Source organism: Pelodiscus sinensis, chromosome 1 (genome assembly GCF_049634645.1).
Source record: "Pelodiscus sinensis isolate JC-2024 chromosome 1, ASM4963464v1, whole genome shotgun sequence".
Taxonomy (NCBI): Eukaryota; Metazoa; Chordata; order Testudines; family Trionychidae; genus Pelodiscus; species Pelodiscus sinensis.
Genome location: NC_134711.1, coordinates 54,166,111 through 54,182,984, shown reverse-complemented (window position 1 = coordinate 54,182,984; position 16,874 = coordinate 54,166,111). Strand labels below are relative to the sequence as shown.

Here is a 16,874-nt window from a genome sequence, read left to right as displayed (position 1 = left end):
AATTGGGTAGCAGTTCTGAGATCTTTCTTGTTTTGTGCTATACGTGTTTGCCCTAATGATGAGTGTAGCTATTAAAAGTTGTCATGTCTACGCCAGCATTGTATTAGATTTCCCCATTAAAATGAGGTTTGTACAAGTGAACATCACATTGTCCTTGGCCTTCTAGCTTGTAAGTTTGAATTTTAAAACAATTTGTATTCTAAAAAGTATACAGTATAGTATATCTCTTTCCCATGTTTGGGCCAGGGACAATGTTTTTGCTCTGTGTTTCTATGGCACTTAGCACAATAGGGTCATCGTCTATGTTGATTAGGGCACTTACACACTATAAGTGCGTCTAGACTACATTCCTCTTTGGAAAGAGGAATGTAAATGAAGGAAATCAAAAATGAAAATGAAGTGCAGGTTTACAAATCTCGTGCTTTATTTGCATAATTGCGTCCAATCACTTTTTCAAAAAACGTTATTTTGAAAAAAAAAGTAGTCTAGACACAGTTCTTTCGGAAAAAAACTCTTTTTCGAAAGCACCCTTATTCCTGAAAAAATTAGGTTTAGATTGCTTTTTTTCAAAATAATCTTTTTTTGAAAAAGCAATCATGCAAATGAAGCATGGGATTTGTAGATCTGCGCTCCATTTGCATTTTTTATTTCCTTCATTTGCATTCCTCTTTCGAAAGAGGATTGTAGTCTAGACACATCCTATATGAAAAAAAAGGCATTTCTTACAATGAGAGACAGAATGGCTCCCTGGATGATTATCTGCTCTGTTCATTCCTTCTGTTTATTTGCTCTGGGGCACCTGGCATAGGCCACTATTGGAAGACAGGATATTGAGCTAGATGTACCTCTGGCCTTATCTACTAGGGCAGTTTTTATGACACCAAATATAGGGCAGCTGTATACCAGTGTTTTGTAAATATCCAATTTGATATTCCTGTTTTAAGCTTTCCTAACTAATATTTTTATGGTTATATTGCTTGATTTTGGAAAAAGACTAAATATTACAACTTTGTCAATTTGTTTATTTTGTGCTGTCTTTATCCTTATTCTCTTTAAGTTTAGAAACTGCATGCTCTAGTAACTTTGTGTTTATCTTCTAGAAAAAGAAATGAAAACAATCACTTTACCATTTTCAGACCATGGCAGTTTAAATGAAGATATAAGTATTTTACAAAAGGCCAGAGTTTTAGAGTATGCTTTTAAAAATCTATCAATAGAGGATGAGAGAAGCTATCCACATTCCCGGAAAAAACGTTTTCTTTCATATCCAAGATATGTAGAAGTGATGGTTACAGCTGATGCCAAAATGGTTCGCCACCATGGACGGAACTTGCAGCACTATATATTAACACTTATGTCAATAGTAAGTAAATCAAGTGATACTGCCAATCGCAAGTGAATTTATTACTGTTATGGTATTGGAGCATTGTGTCCCATCAGATAATTCTGTGTTGAAACAAATAATTTGTCTAAATATACAAGATCAGGGCCAGAACCTTAGCTGGTAGCTCTGTTGACTTCAGTACTGCCGTGAGTAATATCGTAAAATCTAGCTCTTGATTTGATAACACATTAAAAGAATTAGTAATATATAATAATTCACTGTGCCATTTAAGTAAAATGAATAAATTTACACAGCAGTGCAGTTTTAGTAAACATTTTAAGAACATATAGCTGTTGTGAAACAAAATACCCAGGTTACATTATATTCTCCAGACAATAATAAATTCACTTTTCAAAATAATAATCAGCTTTTCAGCTGGCTTCCAATAATCATAGAATCATAGAACCATAGAGCTGGACCTCTCCTACTGCAACTTGAGACCATTGCTCCTTGTTCTGCCATCTGTCACTACTGTGAACAGCCTTTCTCCAGCCTGTTTAGAATCTCCCTTCAGGAAGTTGAAGGCTGCTGTCAAATCCCCCCTCACTCTTCTCTTCTGCAGACTAAATAGACCCAACTCCCTCAGCCTCTCCTCATAGGTCATATGCTCCAGCCCCCTAATCATTTTGGTCACCCTCCGCTGGACCATCTCCAATGCATCCACATTCTTCCTGTAATCGGGGGCCCAGAACTGGACACAATACTCTAGATGTGGCTTCACCAGAGCTGAATAAAGAGGAATAATCACATCTCTGAATCTACTGGCAGTGTTCCTCCTAATGCAACCTAATATGCCATTAGCCTTCTTGGCTACAAGGGCACACTGTTGACTCATATCCACCTTCTCATCCACTGTAATCCCCAGGTCCTTTTCTGCTGAACTGTTACATAGCCAATTGGTCCGCAGTCTGTAACAATGCTTGGGATTCTTCCGTCCCTAGTGCAGGACTCTATACTTGTCCTCGTTGAGCCTCCTCAGATTTTTTTTTGGCCCAATCCTCCAATTTGTCTAAGTCACTCTGGACTCTATCCCTGCCCTCCAGCGTATCTACCTCTCCCCCTAGCTTAGTGTCCACCGCAAACTTGCTGAGGGTGCAATTCATCCCCTCATCCAGGTCATTAATAAAGATGTTGAACAAAACCGGTCCCAGAACTAAACCTTGGGGCACTCCGCTAGAACTCGACCACCATCCTGACATTGAGCCATTGATCACTACCCTCTGGGCCTGACCTTCCAGCCAGATTTCTATCCATCTTATCATCCATTTATACAATCCACATTCCCTTAACTTGCTGGCAAGAATATTGTGGTAGACCATATCAAAAGCCTTGCTAAAGTCAAGGTTTATTACATCCACTGACTTTCCTATATCCACAGAGCCAGTTACCTCATCATAGAAGCTAATCAGATTGGTCAGGCATGATTTGCCCTTCATGAATCCATGCTGACTATTCCTGATCACCTTCCCTTCTTCCAAGTGCTTCAAAATGGATTCCTTGAGGATCCCCTCCATGATTTTTCCAGGAACTGAGGTAAGACTGACCGGCCTATAGTTCCCTGGATCGGCCTTCTTCCCTTTTTTGAAGATGGGCACTACATTTGCTTTTTTCAATCATCCGGGATCTTTCCCAATCTCTATGACTTTTCAAAGATAATGGCCAAAGGCTCCTCAATGACATTTGCCAACTCCCTCAGTACCTTCGGATGTATTAAGTCCAGACCCATGGATTTATGTACGTTCAGCTTTTTTAAATAGTTTCTAACCTGTTCTTTCCCCACCAAGGGCTATCCACCTTCGTTTCATATTGCGTCACTTAGCGCATTAGTCTGGGAGCTGACCTTGTCCGTGAAGACAGAGGCAAAGAAAGCATTAAGTACTTCAGCTTTCCCCACATCATCTGTCACTAGGTTACTGCCCTTATCCAGTAGGGGTCCCACACTCTCTCTGATCACTTTCTTCTTGCTAACATGCCTGTAGAAACCTTTCTTGTTATCCTTCATATCCCTTGCGAGTCGCAATTCACCTTCCTGATAATTCCCCTGCATTCTCAACCTATACATTTATGCTCCTCCCTAGTCATCTGTCCAGGTTTCCACTTTTTGTAAGCTCCGTTTTTGTGCTTAAGTTCACCAAGGATTTCCCCGGTAAGCCAATCCAGTCTCCTACCATATTTGCTTCTCTTGCTACGCATTGGAATGGTTTATTTCTGTGCCTTCAATAAGGCTTATTTAAAATACTGCCAGCTCTCCTGGGCTCCTTTCCCCTTCATGTTAGCATCCCAGTGGATTCTGCCCATCAGGTCTCTGAGGGAGTTGAAGTCTGCTTTTCTGAAGTCCAAGGTGTGTATTTTACTACTCTCTTTTCTTCCTTTTGTCAGGATCCTGAAATCTACCCATCTCATGATCACTGCTTCCCAAGTTGTCACCCACCTCTACTTCTCCTATTAGTTCCTCCCTGTTTGTGAGCAGCAGGTCAAGCTGTGCACGGCCCCTGGTCAGATCCTTCAGCATTTGTACCAAGAAGTTATCCCCAACATTCTCCAAAAACTTCCCGGATTCTCTGTGTACTGCCGTATTGGTCTCCCAACATGTCAGGGTGATTAAAGTCCCCCACGAGAACCAGGGCCTGCGATCTGGAAGCTTTGCTCAGTTGTCCGAAGAAAGCCTCATCTACCTCATCCACCTGATTTGGTAGCCTTTAGCAGACACCAACCATAACATCACTGCTGTTGCTTACACCTCTAAACTTGACCCGTAGACTCTCAACAGGCTTTTCTCCCTCTATATACTGAAGTTCTGAGCAATCATAATGCTCTCTTACATATAGTGCAACTCCACCTCCTTTTCTCCCCTACCTGTTCTTCCTGCACAGTTTATACCCTTCCATGACAGTGCTCCAGTCATGCGAGCCATCCCACCAAGTCTCTGTTACCCCAATCAAATCGTAGTTCTTGGACTGGGCCAATGCCTCCAATTCTTCCTGTTTGTTGCCCAGGCTTCTCGCATTGGTGTACAAACACCTTAGATAACCAATTGATTGCCCTATCTTCTCCATTCAAATCAGGGTTCCTCCTTTGTTGCTTGTTCCTCTCTGCATTTCTTCCCGGTGTCCGACTTCCCCACTCCCCTCAGGGTTTTGGTCACTGTCCCCCAATGAACCTAGTGTAAAGCCCTCCTCACTAGGTTTGCAAGCCTGCCCGTGAAGATGCTCCTTCCTCTCTTTGTTAGGTGGATCCCATCTCTTCCTAACAATCCTTGTGCCCAGAACAGAGTCCCATGGTTGAAGAAACCAAAGCCCTCTCTGCGACACCACCTGCGCAACTACGCATTTACTTCCTCAGTTCGACGATCCCTACCCAGTTCTTTCCCTTCAGCAGGGAGGATGAACGAGAACACCACTTGCACTCTGAATTCTTTGATCCTTCTTCCCAACTCTACGTAATCTGCAGTAACCCGCTCAAGGTCATTCTTGCCCGTATCATTAGTTCCCACATGGAGAAGCAGGAAGGGGTTGTGATCTGAAGGTTTGATCAGTTTTGTAAGACTCTCAGTCACATCCTTAATTCGAGCTCCTGGTAAGCAGCACACCTCTCGAGAGTGAAGGTCTGGACGGATGGCTCCGTTCCTCTTAGGAGGGAGTCCCTGACCACCACTACCCACCTTCTTTTGGGGGTGGTGGTCGCGGAACCCCTATCCCTACGACTATGCATCCCATGCCTTCCAGTAGAAGTGGTTCCCTTCCGATTTCTTCCTTGTGAGGTCCCTTCTAAAGCATTTACCATCGCAGAGCCTGTGGAGAGAGCCTGAAAGTGATTACTTACCTTTGTAGCAATGGGGGCTTCCTGTGCTGGCCTTTTTTTCCTTCTAGAAGTTACATACTTCCAGTTCTGATTCTCATGCTGTACTGCCCTCTCTGGCTCTTCCGCCTGCCTTGCCTGCAGGATTAAATACTGCCTTCTATCGACGAACTCTTCATCCTCTCTGATTGAGTGTAGGGTCGACACTTGGGCCTCCAATCCTCTAATTTTTTCCTTTAAAATGGCAACCAGCTTGCACTTAGTGCAGATGAAATCCCTTTTTTCTTCCAGGAGGAAGATAAACATGGCACATGCTGTGCAGGTAACAACAGCAGACCTATCACCATCCATACCTGCTGTCCTAAAAAAGGGTTTAAAGGAAAGGCAAGAGTACCTCGCCCCCTTCCCAACTCCCTCTCTAAACTCCCTGTTTGCAATCACCTGTTCGCAAGCTCCCTAGTCACTGATTCTCTCCTTTATAAAGCTCTGGACTGCCTGATAGTCCCTTCCCCTACCAAGGCTCAGCCAGTCAGCAGAGGCTTCTAGATTTCAAACTTTAATTAGAAGCCAACAGTTTCCAGCTGCCAGTCACAGTACACACTCCATGGGTGGGGCGGGGGAGGGGGCGGTAGTCAGGGAAATGAAAAAAATAAAATAAACACACCACACTCACAAAAACAAACTCAGCACACAGGAAGAAAGCCCCAAACACAACACACACTACAGACAGCCGCTTCCCTCAAAAGTCTTGTAGTCACTTCTCCCTTACCTGGAGAACTCCCTCTCTAAACTCCCTGTTTGCAATCACCTATTTGCAATGGAGCTACTTGGATTGTAAGCTGCGATTTTCTGTGATTTTCGTTCATTGTTTGAACAGCAACAGGGTCTCAGTCGGTGTTGACTAGGGTTCTGAGGCACTAAGGCAATACATAATAATAATTAATACATGGTTAATACCAGCTAAGGAACTGGAGGAAAGAGAAGACCCAAACACTAGAGCAGCTTATGGAAGTGTATCTGTGTGTGCTTGCCGTCACAAAAGGGATGAGAAGGTAGAGATTTGGTCCTGATCCTGTTCCTCATCTCCTCCTCACTAAACCTCCAAGGTGGTTAGCTGCAGACAGAAGCTCATGCTAATGCTTTTGAAGGAATGATGTGATTCCCAGTCAATGACAGTGTGGAGCAGGTACTCAGGGTAGGAGCAGCTCACGGAGCTCCCTGACCACTTTCCCTAGGAGCCAGACCTGCTGGCTGATTCCAGCTTACAGTGTGAAGCCAAAACAGGTAAAAACTAGCCTGCCTTAGTCCTGCACCACCATCTATCAGACTTTTAATGGCCCAATTGGCGGTATTGACTAGAGCTGCCAGCGTTCCTTTTTGACTGGGCATTCCGATCAAAAACCAGTGCCTGGTAACCCTACCTGGGGTAGTCATAGGTTGAGATCAGAGGTATGTTCCAGAAACATAGCAGGGTATCAAATAAGACTTAAATAAAAATAGACAGATTTTTAAAAGTACTGTATACCGGAGCCTAAACTGGGATAAATTGGCAAAGCTCCATTGAATTTTAGAGGGAATTATAAAATCCAATAATACATGAATGTAAGTCATTTATACCTTTGCAAATCAGGGGTATAGCTACAAATGGGTCTGAGGGGGCCATGGCTTACCTACTTAGCATCCAGGCCTACCCAAAGTGGTGCCAGAGCCTCCTAAATCCCACACTGCTTTCTTGCTGTCCCTGTGCACTGCTGCCCTGTCTCCAGCCCCACTGCTAGCTCTCCTTCATCTGAGTGACCTGCAAGATTGTTATAACCAAGATGGTTGCCTGGGATAGGGTAGTTTTGCTAACTACGCTTGCGTATCTAGAATTTGCAGGGTATACTAATTGAACCAATGAAGTGCTTGGATTGGATATAGAGGGCGCACATGGCTCTCAGGGTACATCTAGACTACAAACCTCTTTCAAAAGAGATTGTCTAGACAGCCATTCAACTTTCGAAAAAGTGATCTGCTTTTTCGAAAGAGAGCACTCAGGCAATCTGCACGCTTTCTTTTGAAAAAGCCCTGTTTGCATTCAAGAACACCTTTTTTCAAAAGAGCTCTTTTGAAAAAAGTCATTCTTCCTCGTAAAATGAGGTTTACTGCTGTCGAAAAAATCGCTGCGTTCTTTCAATTTAATTTCATAGAATCATAGGCCTGGAAGGGACCTCGAGAGGTCATCGAGTCCAGCCCCCCGCCCTCAACGCAGGACCAAGCTCCGTCTACACCATCCCTGACAGATGTCCATCTAACCTGTTCTTAAATATCTCCAGAGAGGGAGATTCCACCACCTCCCTTGGCAATTTATTCCAATATTTGACCACCCTGACAGTTAGGAATTTTTTCCTAATGTCCAATCTAAACCTCCCCTGCTGCACTTTAAGCCCATTACTTCTTTTCCTGTCCTCAGAAACCAAGAGGAACAAATTTTCTCCTTCCTCCTTGTGATACCCTTTTAGATATTTGAAAACCGCTATCATGTCCCCCCTTAATCTTCTTTTTTCCAAACTAAGCAAGCCCAGTTCATGAAGCCTGGCTTCATAGGTCATGTTCTCTAGACCTTTAATCATTCTTGTCGCTCTTCTCTGTACCCTTTCCAATTTCTCCACATCTTTCTTGAAATGTGACGCCCAGAACTGGACACAGTACTCCAGCTGAGGCCTAACTAGTGCAGAGTAGAGCGGCAGAATGACTTCACAACGTCCCTTTGAAATACTTCCAACTCTCCTCAGCTGTTTTTCCCTTCAGTCTTGCTTCCCATGGGACCTTACCTACAAGTTCTCTGAGCTTATCAAAATTTGCCTTCCTGAAATCCATTACCTCAATTGTGCTGGTCTCCCTTCTACCTTTCCTTAAGATCATGAACTCTATTATTTCATGATCACTGTCCCCCATAGGGTATGTCTACACTACCCCGCTAATTCGAACTAGGTAGTTCGGACTAGGCTTCCTAGTTCGAACTACCGTTACTCCTCATTCCACGAGGAGTAACGGTAGTTTGTGCCGCATGTAGCCGCACGGCACGGGGTTCGAACCAGCCGGGATTTAAAAATGGCGGCGCCCAGCTTATGCAAATGAAGCCCGGGAAATTCAAATCCCGGGCTTCATTTGCAATTGCGGTATGCCTACATTACCCTCCTATTTCGAAATAGGAGGGTAGTGTAGACATACCCATACTGTCTTCCACTTTCAAGTTCTCAACTAGTTCCTCCCTATTTGTTAAAATCAAATCCAGAACAGCTTCTCCTCTGGTAGCTTTTTCAACCTTCTGAAACAGAAAGTTGTCTCAAATGCAGTCCAGAAACTTATTGGATAGCCTGTGCCCCGCTGTGTTAGTTTCCCAACATATGTCTGGATAGTTGAAGTCCCCCATCACTACCAAATCTTGGGCTTTGGATAGTTTTGTTAATTGTTTAAAAAAGGCCTCATCCACCTCTTCCACCTGGCTAGGTGGCCTGTAGTAGACTCCTAGCATGACATCACCCTCATTTTTTACCCCTTTTAGCTTAACCCAGAGACTCTCTACACAGCTATCTCCTACGTTCATCTCCACTTCAGTCCAAGTGTGTACACTTTTAATATACAAGGCAACCCCTCCTCCCTTTTTTCCCTGTCTGTCCTTCCTGAGCAAGCTGTACCCTTCCATTCTAACATTCCAATCATGCGTCCCATCCCACCAGGTTTCTGTAATACCAATGATATCATAGTTGTATTTATTTGTTAGCAATTCCAGTTCTTCCTGCTTATTACCCATACTTCTTGCATTTATATATTGGCATCTAAGATACTGATTTGATCTTGCCTCCCTGTTGTGCCCTGACCCTCCTTTCTTCTTGCCATTATAGGCCGTAGTCCCCCCCATTTCCAACCCATCTCCCTGTCCCGCACATTCAGCACTTACCTGTGGGCTTTGCTCACCTGTCCCCGTCAAACCTAGTTTACAGCCCTCCTCACAAGGTTAGCCAGTCTGTGTCCAAACAAGGCCTTCCCGCTCCTGGAAAGGTGAACACCATCTCTGCCAAGCAGTCCTTCCTGGAAGAGCACCCCGTGGTCAAGGAAGCCGAAGCCCTCCTGGCAACACCATCTTCGCAGCCAGGCATTCACCTCCAGGATGCACCTCTCTCTGCCCAGGCCCCTACCTTTGACAGGAAGGATCAAAGAGAATACCACCTGCGCCCCAAACTCCCTCACAAAAGAGCACAACAGCAGTCTAGACACAGGTGAAGTTTTTTCGAAAAAAAAACAACCCTGATTATACACAGTCAATCCTGTGTGTAATCAGCATTCACCTTGCTTCATGTGTCCTTGCTTTCCATGCATGTCACTTTAGTAATATCGGTAGGAAAAAAATGATGCAGATGAAACCCAGCAGACTCTGGCGACCCTGGTATGGTCAACAGTAAACAAAATGTCTTGTGGGCTGCACATAAAACCTCAGTGGGCCTCAGCCTGTCCACCACTGACTTAAGATACATTAGATCTCATTCCATTAGAGGTCAGGCAACCTTCATGTATTTGAAGACTGCTTCTGTTCTTGAGATTCATAAGGCAGCTACATGAAGCTTGGTCCTGACATTTACAAGATTCTAATCTTTTGGTCAAAGTTTCCAAAGGATGCCCATTTCGGTAGAGCTCTTCTACAGTCATTATTCAGGCAGGAGTCTTGGTGTCCAACTCCAAGCAATCAGACAACTTCTTGTTAGTCAGTCACCAAGAATGGACTCTACAGAGACAATCACTTAAAGGAAAAGGATGGTTACTTAAGTACCTTAGAATAAATGTCCTTCTTTAAGATGTTTTGTTCACGTGGGTTCCACAGCCCACCCTCCATTCCTTGTACTTTGTAATTCTTCCCACATTTGGGGTTGGGTGTTGGTGAATGAACTGAAAAAGATTGATCCTGCCTCACTTTTATACTGGCATTGCGTGGGGATTTGAGGGTATCTAGGGCACAGATTCAGCTCTAATGGATACTCCTGGACAAAATAATCCAGTCTAATGCATATGAGATGTACATACACCCCGAGTGGCCTCCATGTAGACAGCACAGGGTAGGGATATGGATATTAGCAGTCAGGTCTAGTGATCAGAGTCAAGGACAGAAACCAGCTATTGAAGCCAGAGTCAAAGCCAGAGACAGAGTCAGGATTATGCCAAAGGTAAATGCTAGAATAGGGGTTCAGGACTCATGCTGAGGATCAGGACTGCTATTATACAGCCATGCCCAGGATCAAGTCAGAGTCAGGAACCAGAGAACAGTGACTGAGTGAAGTTGAAATCAGAATCAGTATCAAGGATCAAACTGGAGTCAGGTAACAATGCCAGAGTCAAACCAGAGTCATGTCTTTGAGTCCTGTATGTCAGTGGATCAGGATCTCATTCAGTTGCATAGACAACTTCTTGTGCCTCCTTTTGGCTTAAGTACTTTGTCCAGGCTGATCAATAGGCCTGAATGTCTGCTCCAATCAGGAGATTCATGGGCGGAGCTTCTGGTGAGCCAGAGTGTTGCTAGCCCCTGCCCCTGATGGTTCTGGAGAGCTGTCTGGTGGCACTGCTGAGAGATCCATAGGTCTGCATATCTTCTGTAAATTATCTGGTTTATTTTGGAGTCAAGCAATGAAACTAATTGCTGTTTCTGCTCCCACTAAAGTCAGTGGCAAAGCTTCCATTAACTTCAACAGTGTGTCTCAGGCTCTGCTGTACTAATATCCCTGGTCTTACAAAGGGATCCCCATAGGCAGACTTTTATGTGCTCATCATTAGAATTAAACTCCCCACAGGCCAGGACATAGCAATTGAAAGCAGCGCCAGACACTGCTAGAGCAACAGATGCAAAACTTGTGGACATATCTCAACTGCTATGATGATCAATACCCCCACAACACACCTTTCAAGATTTATGGGGTCCTTCACTTGCTTGTTCCAACATGTGACGTAGCTCCTCCAGTGCATCAGATGCTTCAACAGCAAGTATGTGGATGAAATGGGACAATCATTCCACGCCTGAATGAACTCACACCGAAAAAATAATAAAAGACAAACAGCATCTTTGTGCAAACACTTTTCACAAAGTGATCACTCCTTATACTTGTGCTCACAGGAAACTGGCACAACATGTTCAAAAGGTAAACATGAACATTTAAATTCATAGCTCTGTTAGGCACCAGAAGGCATGAATTTAACGGGGACATTAGTTCTTTGGTTCATTACAACAATTTGCAACAACCCATACAGTCTGCTGCCCTAAATTACTTACTTCAAACCCTCTATGCATAATAATCTAATGCTCAACTTCCCACTTCATTTCAAATGACCAGCATTTTAGTCCTTCTACTTAACACTTATATTGAGCTCAAACACTATCCTTGCTTCCTCAGACCTGAAGAAGAGCTCCGTGTAGCTTGAAAATTTGTGCTTCCCATCTAGAAAAGTCAGTTCAGTACCCACCCTGTCTCAGTCATATCTGTGGAGAATCCATTTGTCCTTGGTCTTATTCTGTGTTAGTTATTGTAAACAAGTATATTCAGTTATAGTAAAAAACCTACAGATTCTAAAAGGTATAGCTGCGTATCATCTGTCCATCTTCTGGTAATCAACATGGTAACTGAATGTTTAGAACAGAATATAAAATTTTAAATAAATGAGTATAAAAATACTAAGAGAGCTTAAGTTTGTCATATGATTTTATCAGGCTAATCTTATGACCCTTTTCTCTCTAGGTTGCAGCAATTTACAACGACTCAAGTATTGGAAATCTCATAAATATACTGATTGTAAAACTAATTGTAATTCACAATGAACAGGTAAGAAAATACACATATTAATAGGATACGTTCTAGTAGATTAGGGACAAAATATTTAAGCTTGCAGGCTAATTTTTTAAAATAAAATATTTCAACAAAACAGTTTATTTTATAAATATTAAGACTAGTTACACTCATCTATACTGTAACCATCACTTTGTTGATATAAAAACCAAACCGCCACATAAAAAAATCCTACCAAAACTAAACTAAACAGAGAGAGAATGTAGGAGTCATGTTTAACAATTAGCCCCAGCTGGGATTACTTTATACACACACAGAGGTTTACTGCAGAGTGTGGCTGTGGTAATACCATGTTGACAGAGGAATGAGGACGTTCTGGAAGGAGTTTGACTAGGGATGTTAGATAGCCCGAAATAGAATAGTCGAGTAACAACATCAATTCTTTTAGTCAACTATTCTATGGTCTCCGGGAGTGGGGCTGGCAGCCAGTGTGCTCCTGGCTCCACTCCCAGGAAGCCCCCTGCCAACCTGCCCTACTGCCTCTGTGTTAGGGTATGTCTACACTACAATGTTAGTTCGAACTAACGGACGTTAGTTCCAACTAACTTTCATAGGCGCTACACTAGTGCTCCGTTAGTTCGAACTTAATTCAAACTAACGGAGCGCTTAGTTTGAACTAGGTAATCCTCATTTCACAAGGATTAAGCCTAGTTCGAACTAGCTAGTTCGAATTAAGGGGTGTGAAGCCCCTTAATTCGAACTAGTGGGAGGCTAGCCCTCCCCAGCTTTCCCTGGTGGTCACTCTGGCCAACATCAGGGAAACTCTACTGCCCCCCTCCCGGCCCCGGACCGCTTAAAGGGGCACGGGCTGGCTACGGTGCCCGTGCCAGGTGCAAGCCTGCCAGCACCCAGCCAGCAGACCCTGCACCTGGCATGGATCGAGCCACCCACCCGATGCCCCCCACCCCTCCCCCTCTTCCCGGGACCAGGCTGGCGGCTCTCGGGAGCTTGCCCGGGACCGCAAGAGGCGGACACCCGCCTGGGCTAGTGCGGAGATCGTGGACCTTGTCCACAATCTCCGCACTAAGCACAGGAAAGTGGCCGGCTTGGGCAGGATAGCTGCCAGCCTGGCCACCCAGGAGCAGGTGTGCAAGAGAATCAAGGGGGTCCACTGAGACCCCCGACCCTGAGCCCTGAGCTTACAATGGCCGTACTGGGTCAGACCAAAGGTCCATCTAGCTCAGTAGCCTGTCTGCCGACAGCGGCCAACCCTAGGGACCCTGGAGGGGATGGACCGAAGACAGTGACCAAGCCATTTGTCTCGTGCCATCCCTCTCCAGCCTTCCACAAACCTTGGGCAGGGACACCACTCCTACCCCCTGGCTAATACCACTCCATGGACCCAACCTCCATGACTTGATCTCACTTCCCTTTAAACTCTGTTCCAGTTCTAGCCTTCACAGCCTCCTGCAGCAAGGAGTTCCACAGGTTGACTCTTTGCTTTGTGAAGAACTTTCTGTTACTAGTTTGAAGCCTGCTACCCATTCCTTTCCTTTGGTGTCCTCTAGTCCTTCTTTATGAGAACTAATGAAGAACTTTTCTGTACGCACCGTCTCCACCCAACTCCTGCTTTTAGAGACCTCTATCCTGTCCCCCCTCCGTCTCCTCTTTTCTAAGCTAAAAAGTCCCAGTCTCTTTAGCCTCTCTTCATATGGGACCTGTTCCCAACCCCTGATCATTTTAGTTGCCCTCCCCTCTCCCAGCCTCTCTCTTCCCCTCTCCCACCTCCTTTTCCCAGTCTCCCCCAGTTTTGTTCAATAAAGACAGATTCCATTTTGGAAGACATGTTATCTTTATTTTGTACATCAAGAAGAGGGGTTAGGGAAGGGTAAGTGGAAGGAGGTGAGGGAGGAATGGGGCACGAGCCCCCGATGGGGAGGACTGGGCTGGCTCTGTGGGCTTCTGGGGGTGGAAGCTCTCCTGCAGCCCCCCAGTTGCCCCCTCTCTGCAGATGGCATCCTGCGGCAAGTGCAGCCGGGCTGATGGCCGAGTGGTGTGATGTGCCCAGTGTGGGCACTCAGGGCACTCCAAGCCAGGACTGCTTTGTAAACAGGGCACCCCTGAGAACTGTCTGTCCGGGATGGGGGTCGGGACCCTTTAAGCATAGCCCTCGGCTAGCCTGAGACAGCATCTCCACGCTCTAAGTCCTCCACTGATGCCCTGCCGGCACTGCTTCCAGCCATCCTTAACCCCGGTTCAGGGTCCACTTAATGTGGACATGCTAGTTCGAATTAGCAAAACGCTAATTCAAACTAGTTTTTTAGTCTGGATCCGTTAGTTCGAATTAGCTTAGTTCGAATTAACGTTGTAGTGTAGACATACTCTTAGGGAGTAAGGATATGTCTACACTACCACCCTAGTTTGAACTAGGGTGGTAATGTAGTCAACCGGAGTTGCAAATGACGCCCGGGATTTGAATTTCCTGGGCTTCATTTGCATGTTGCCGGGCGCCGCCATTTTTAAATGTCCGCTAGTTTGGACTCCGTGCCCCGCGCCTACATGCGGCACGAACTAGGTAGTTCGGATTAGGCTTCCTATTCCGAACTACCGGTACACCTCGTTCCACAAGGAGCAGTGGACGGGGGTGGGGGCAAGGAAGGCTGCAATGAAGCAGCCTCTATCCATGCGGGTTCCGAGCATAAGCTTATGCGATAATCGAGTAGAGACGTGACTAGTTGCTCCCCCACTTGCTGCCTTTATCTATTAAAAGCTGCTCCCCAGCACCGTCTCTGGGGATAGGAGGGGTGCAGTCCCCTGCTCTCCTGTCTTCTCACTGCCACCACTTCAGCTCTGGCCACCATTAGAGTTCACCTGGTGGCCATTTTCGTGTTTCATTTACCTATGCAAGATTGTTCGGTGTTTTCACATGATGTCACCTCCCGGTTCCTGAGAAGCCTGGACTGCCTCTACCCTCAGGCCAGAGACCCTCTCCCACAGTGGGACATGAACCTGATCTTGATGCAGCACACATTGTTCAAGGCCCTGGCCATATCCCTTGTCCTTGCTCTCCTTCAGGGTAGCCTTCCTGATCTCCATCCCTTCGGCTAGATGAGTGCCAGAGCTCCGAGCACTGACCCTGAAACTGCCATATACCTGGTTCTTCAAGGACAAGGTCCAGCTGTGGCCTCATCTGGCCTTTCTCCCTAAGGTGGTCTCCACGTTCCCTATGGAGTAGGACATTTTTCTACTGGTCTTGTACCCCAGGCCTCATGCGAACAATGAGGAGAGGTGTCGTCACATACTTTTACCTGGAAAAAACATGTGATTTTCTCAGATCCACGTAGCTTTTCGTGGCCTATGCGGTGTGTGGGATGGGTTCCCCGATTTCTTCCCAGCAACTGTCCAAATAGATCACTTCCTGTATTCACCTGTGCTACGAGTTGCCAGGGGTCCAACTCCACCAGAGCTCAGACTTCCTCACACTCTTACCTTACTGCTCATGTCCCGATCCAGGACATTTGTCAAGCAGTGACGTGGTCGTTGGTACATACATTCATGTCTCATTATGCCATCACTCAGCAGGCCAGGGATGATGCTGAGTTTGGCAGGGCTGTACTGCAGTCTGCATTCTCATAACTCCTACCCACCTCCACAGACACTGTCACCTATGTTGCATGGACATGAGCAAGCACTGGAAGAAGAAGAAAAGACAATTACTTGCTCTGTAACTGGTGTTCTTTGAGATGTATTGCTCTTGTCCATTCAACCTCCCACTCTTCTCCCTTTTGTCAGAGTTCTGGCAAGGGGTTGGGGATGCTCTTTATAGTATGGCATGCATTCATCACTCCAGGGGGCGCTGGGGCCCTGGACCCCATGGGTACTGCTTAGGGGAAAACTTCCAGCACCAGTGCATGTGGCAGGCACACACACCTATGTTGAATGTACATGAGCAACACATCTCGAAGAACACCAGTTACAAAACAGGTAACTGTCTTTTTTCATAAGACCTGTGAAGTTTAATTGTCAAACTTGTGTGAAATTGAAAAACATAAACACAAATTAGATTTTATAAATTGTATTAGTCCATGATAGTGTGCATAACACAGATCTGAATTTTTAAAATATATGCTTTCATGATTTGTCATTTATGTTTTTCTAGTAGTGTCTATGTAATCAGTATATGACGTAGGATTTAAATATCCCGCACTTGGTTTGCATGTTCCCAGCCGGTCGCCATTTTAGAAATTCACTAGCCTGGAGTAACTGCCCGCGTCTACATGTGGCAGTGAAACGGGAGTGTGGTTACTCGACTATTCTATTACCGGCTATCTAACATCCCTAGTCAAACTCCTTCCAGAACGCCCTCATTCCTCTGTCAACATGGTATTACTGCAGCCACACTCTGCAGTAAACCTAACTTGAATTAGCTGGTATTCCTCCTGCAATGAGGTTTACCAGTTAATTCGAATTAGGGGCTTTAAATCGGACTCCCGTTTCATGGCCGTGTGTAGATGCGGGCAGTTACTCCGGGCTAGTGAATTTCTAAAATGGCGACCGGCCAGGAACATGCAAATCAAACGTGGGATATTTAAATCCCGGGCTTGATTTGCAACTTCGGTATGCTTCATTTACCTCCCTACTTCGAAGTAGGGGGCGAGTGTAGACATACCCTTACTGATCTAAAAGACTGGTTACATTGCTGTCTGACTGATTACTAGCCAAATTAAGGCTCTGATTATACAAGTTGATATATGTGGGTGGACTCCTGTATGGAGCTCCATTCACTGCTGTTCACCCACACAGATCAGCTTGCAGAATTGGATCCCACATGCCTGAATTTTTGCAAGTGAATGTGTATCACCGACTTTGTTGTGTCTTGGCAA

The 16,874-nt window shown here is 45.2% G+C and overlaps 1 protein-coding gene across 6 annotated transcripts in view; it reads left to right on the top strand.

Annotated features, from left to right (window-relative positions):
• ADAMTS20 (ADAM metallopeptidase with thrombospondin type 1 motif 20) overlaps window positions 1–16,874 on the top strand; it is a 189,380-nt gene that overhangs the window by 48,602 nt on the left and 123,904 nt on the right. For 5 of the 6 annotated variants that reach the window (XM_075930234.1, XM_075930230.1, XM_075930246.1 and 2 more), the window contains 2 exons: window positions 1,101–1,363; window positions 11,944–12,027. In XM_075930234.1, coding sequence (XP_075786349.1) covers window positions 1,101–1,363; window positions 11,944–12,027 — 347 coding nt within the window. The remainder of the gene's footprint in view (window positions 1–1,100; window positions 1,364–11,943; window positions 12,028–16,874) is intronic. The other variant, XM_075930240.1, reaches the window with a different exon arrangement.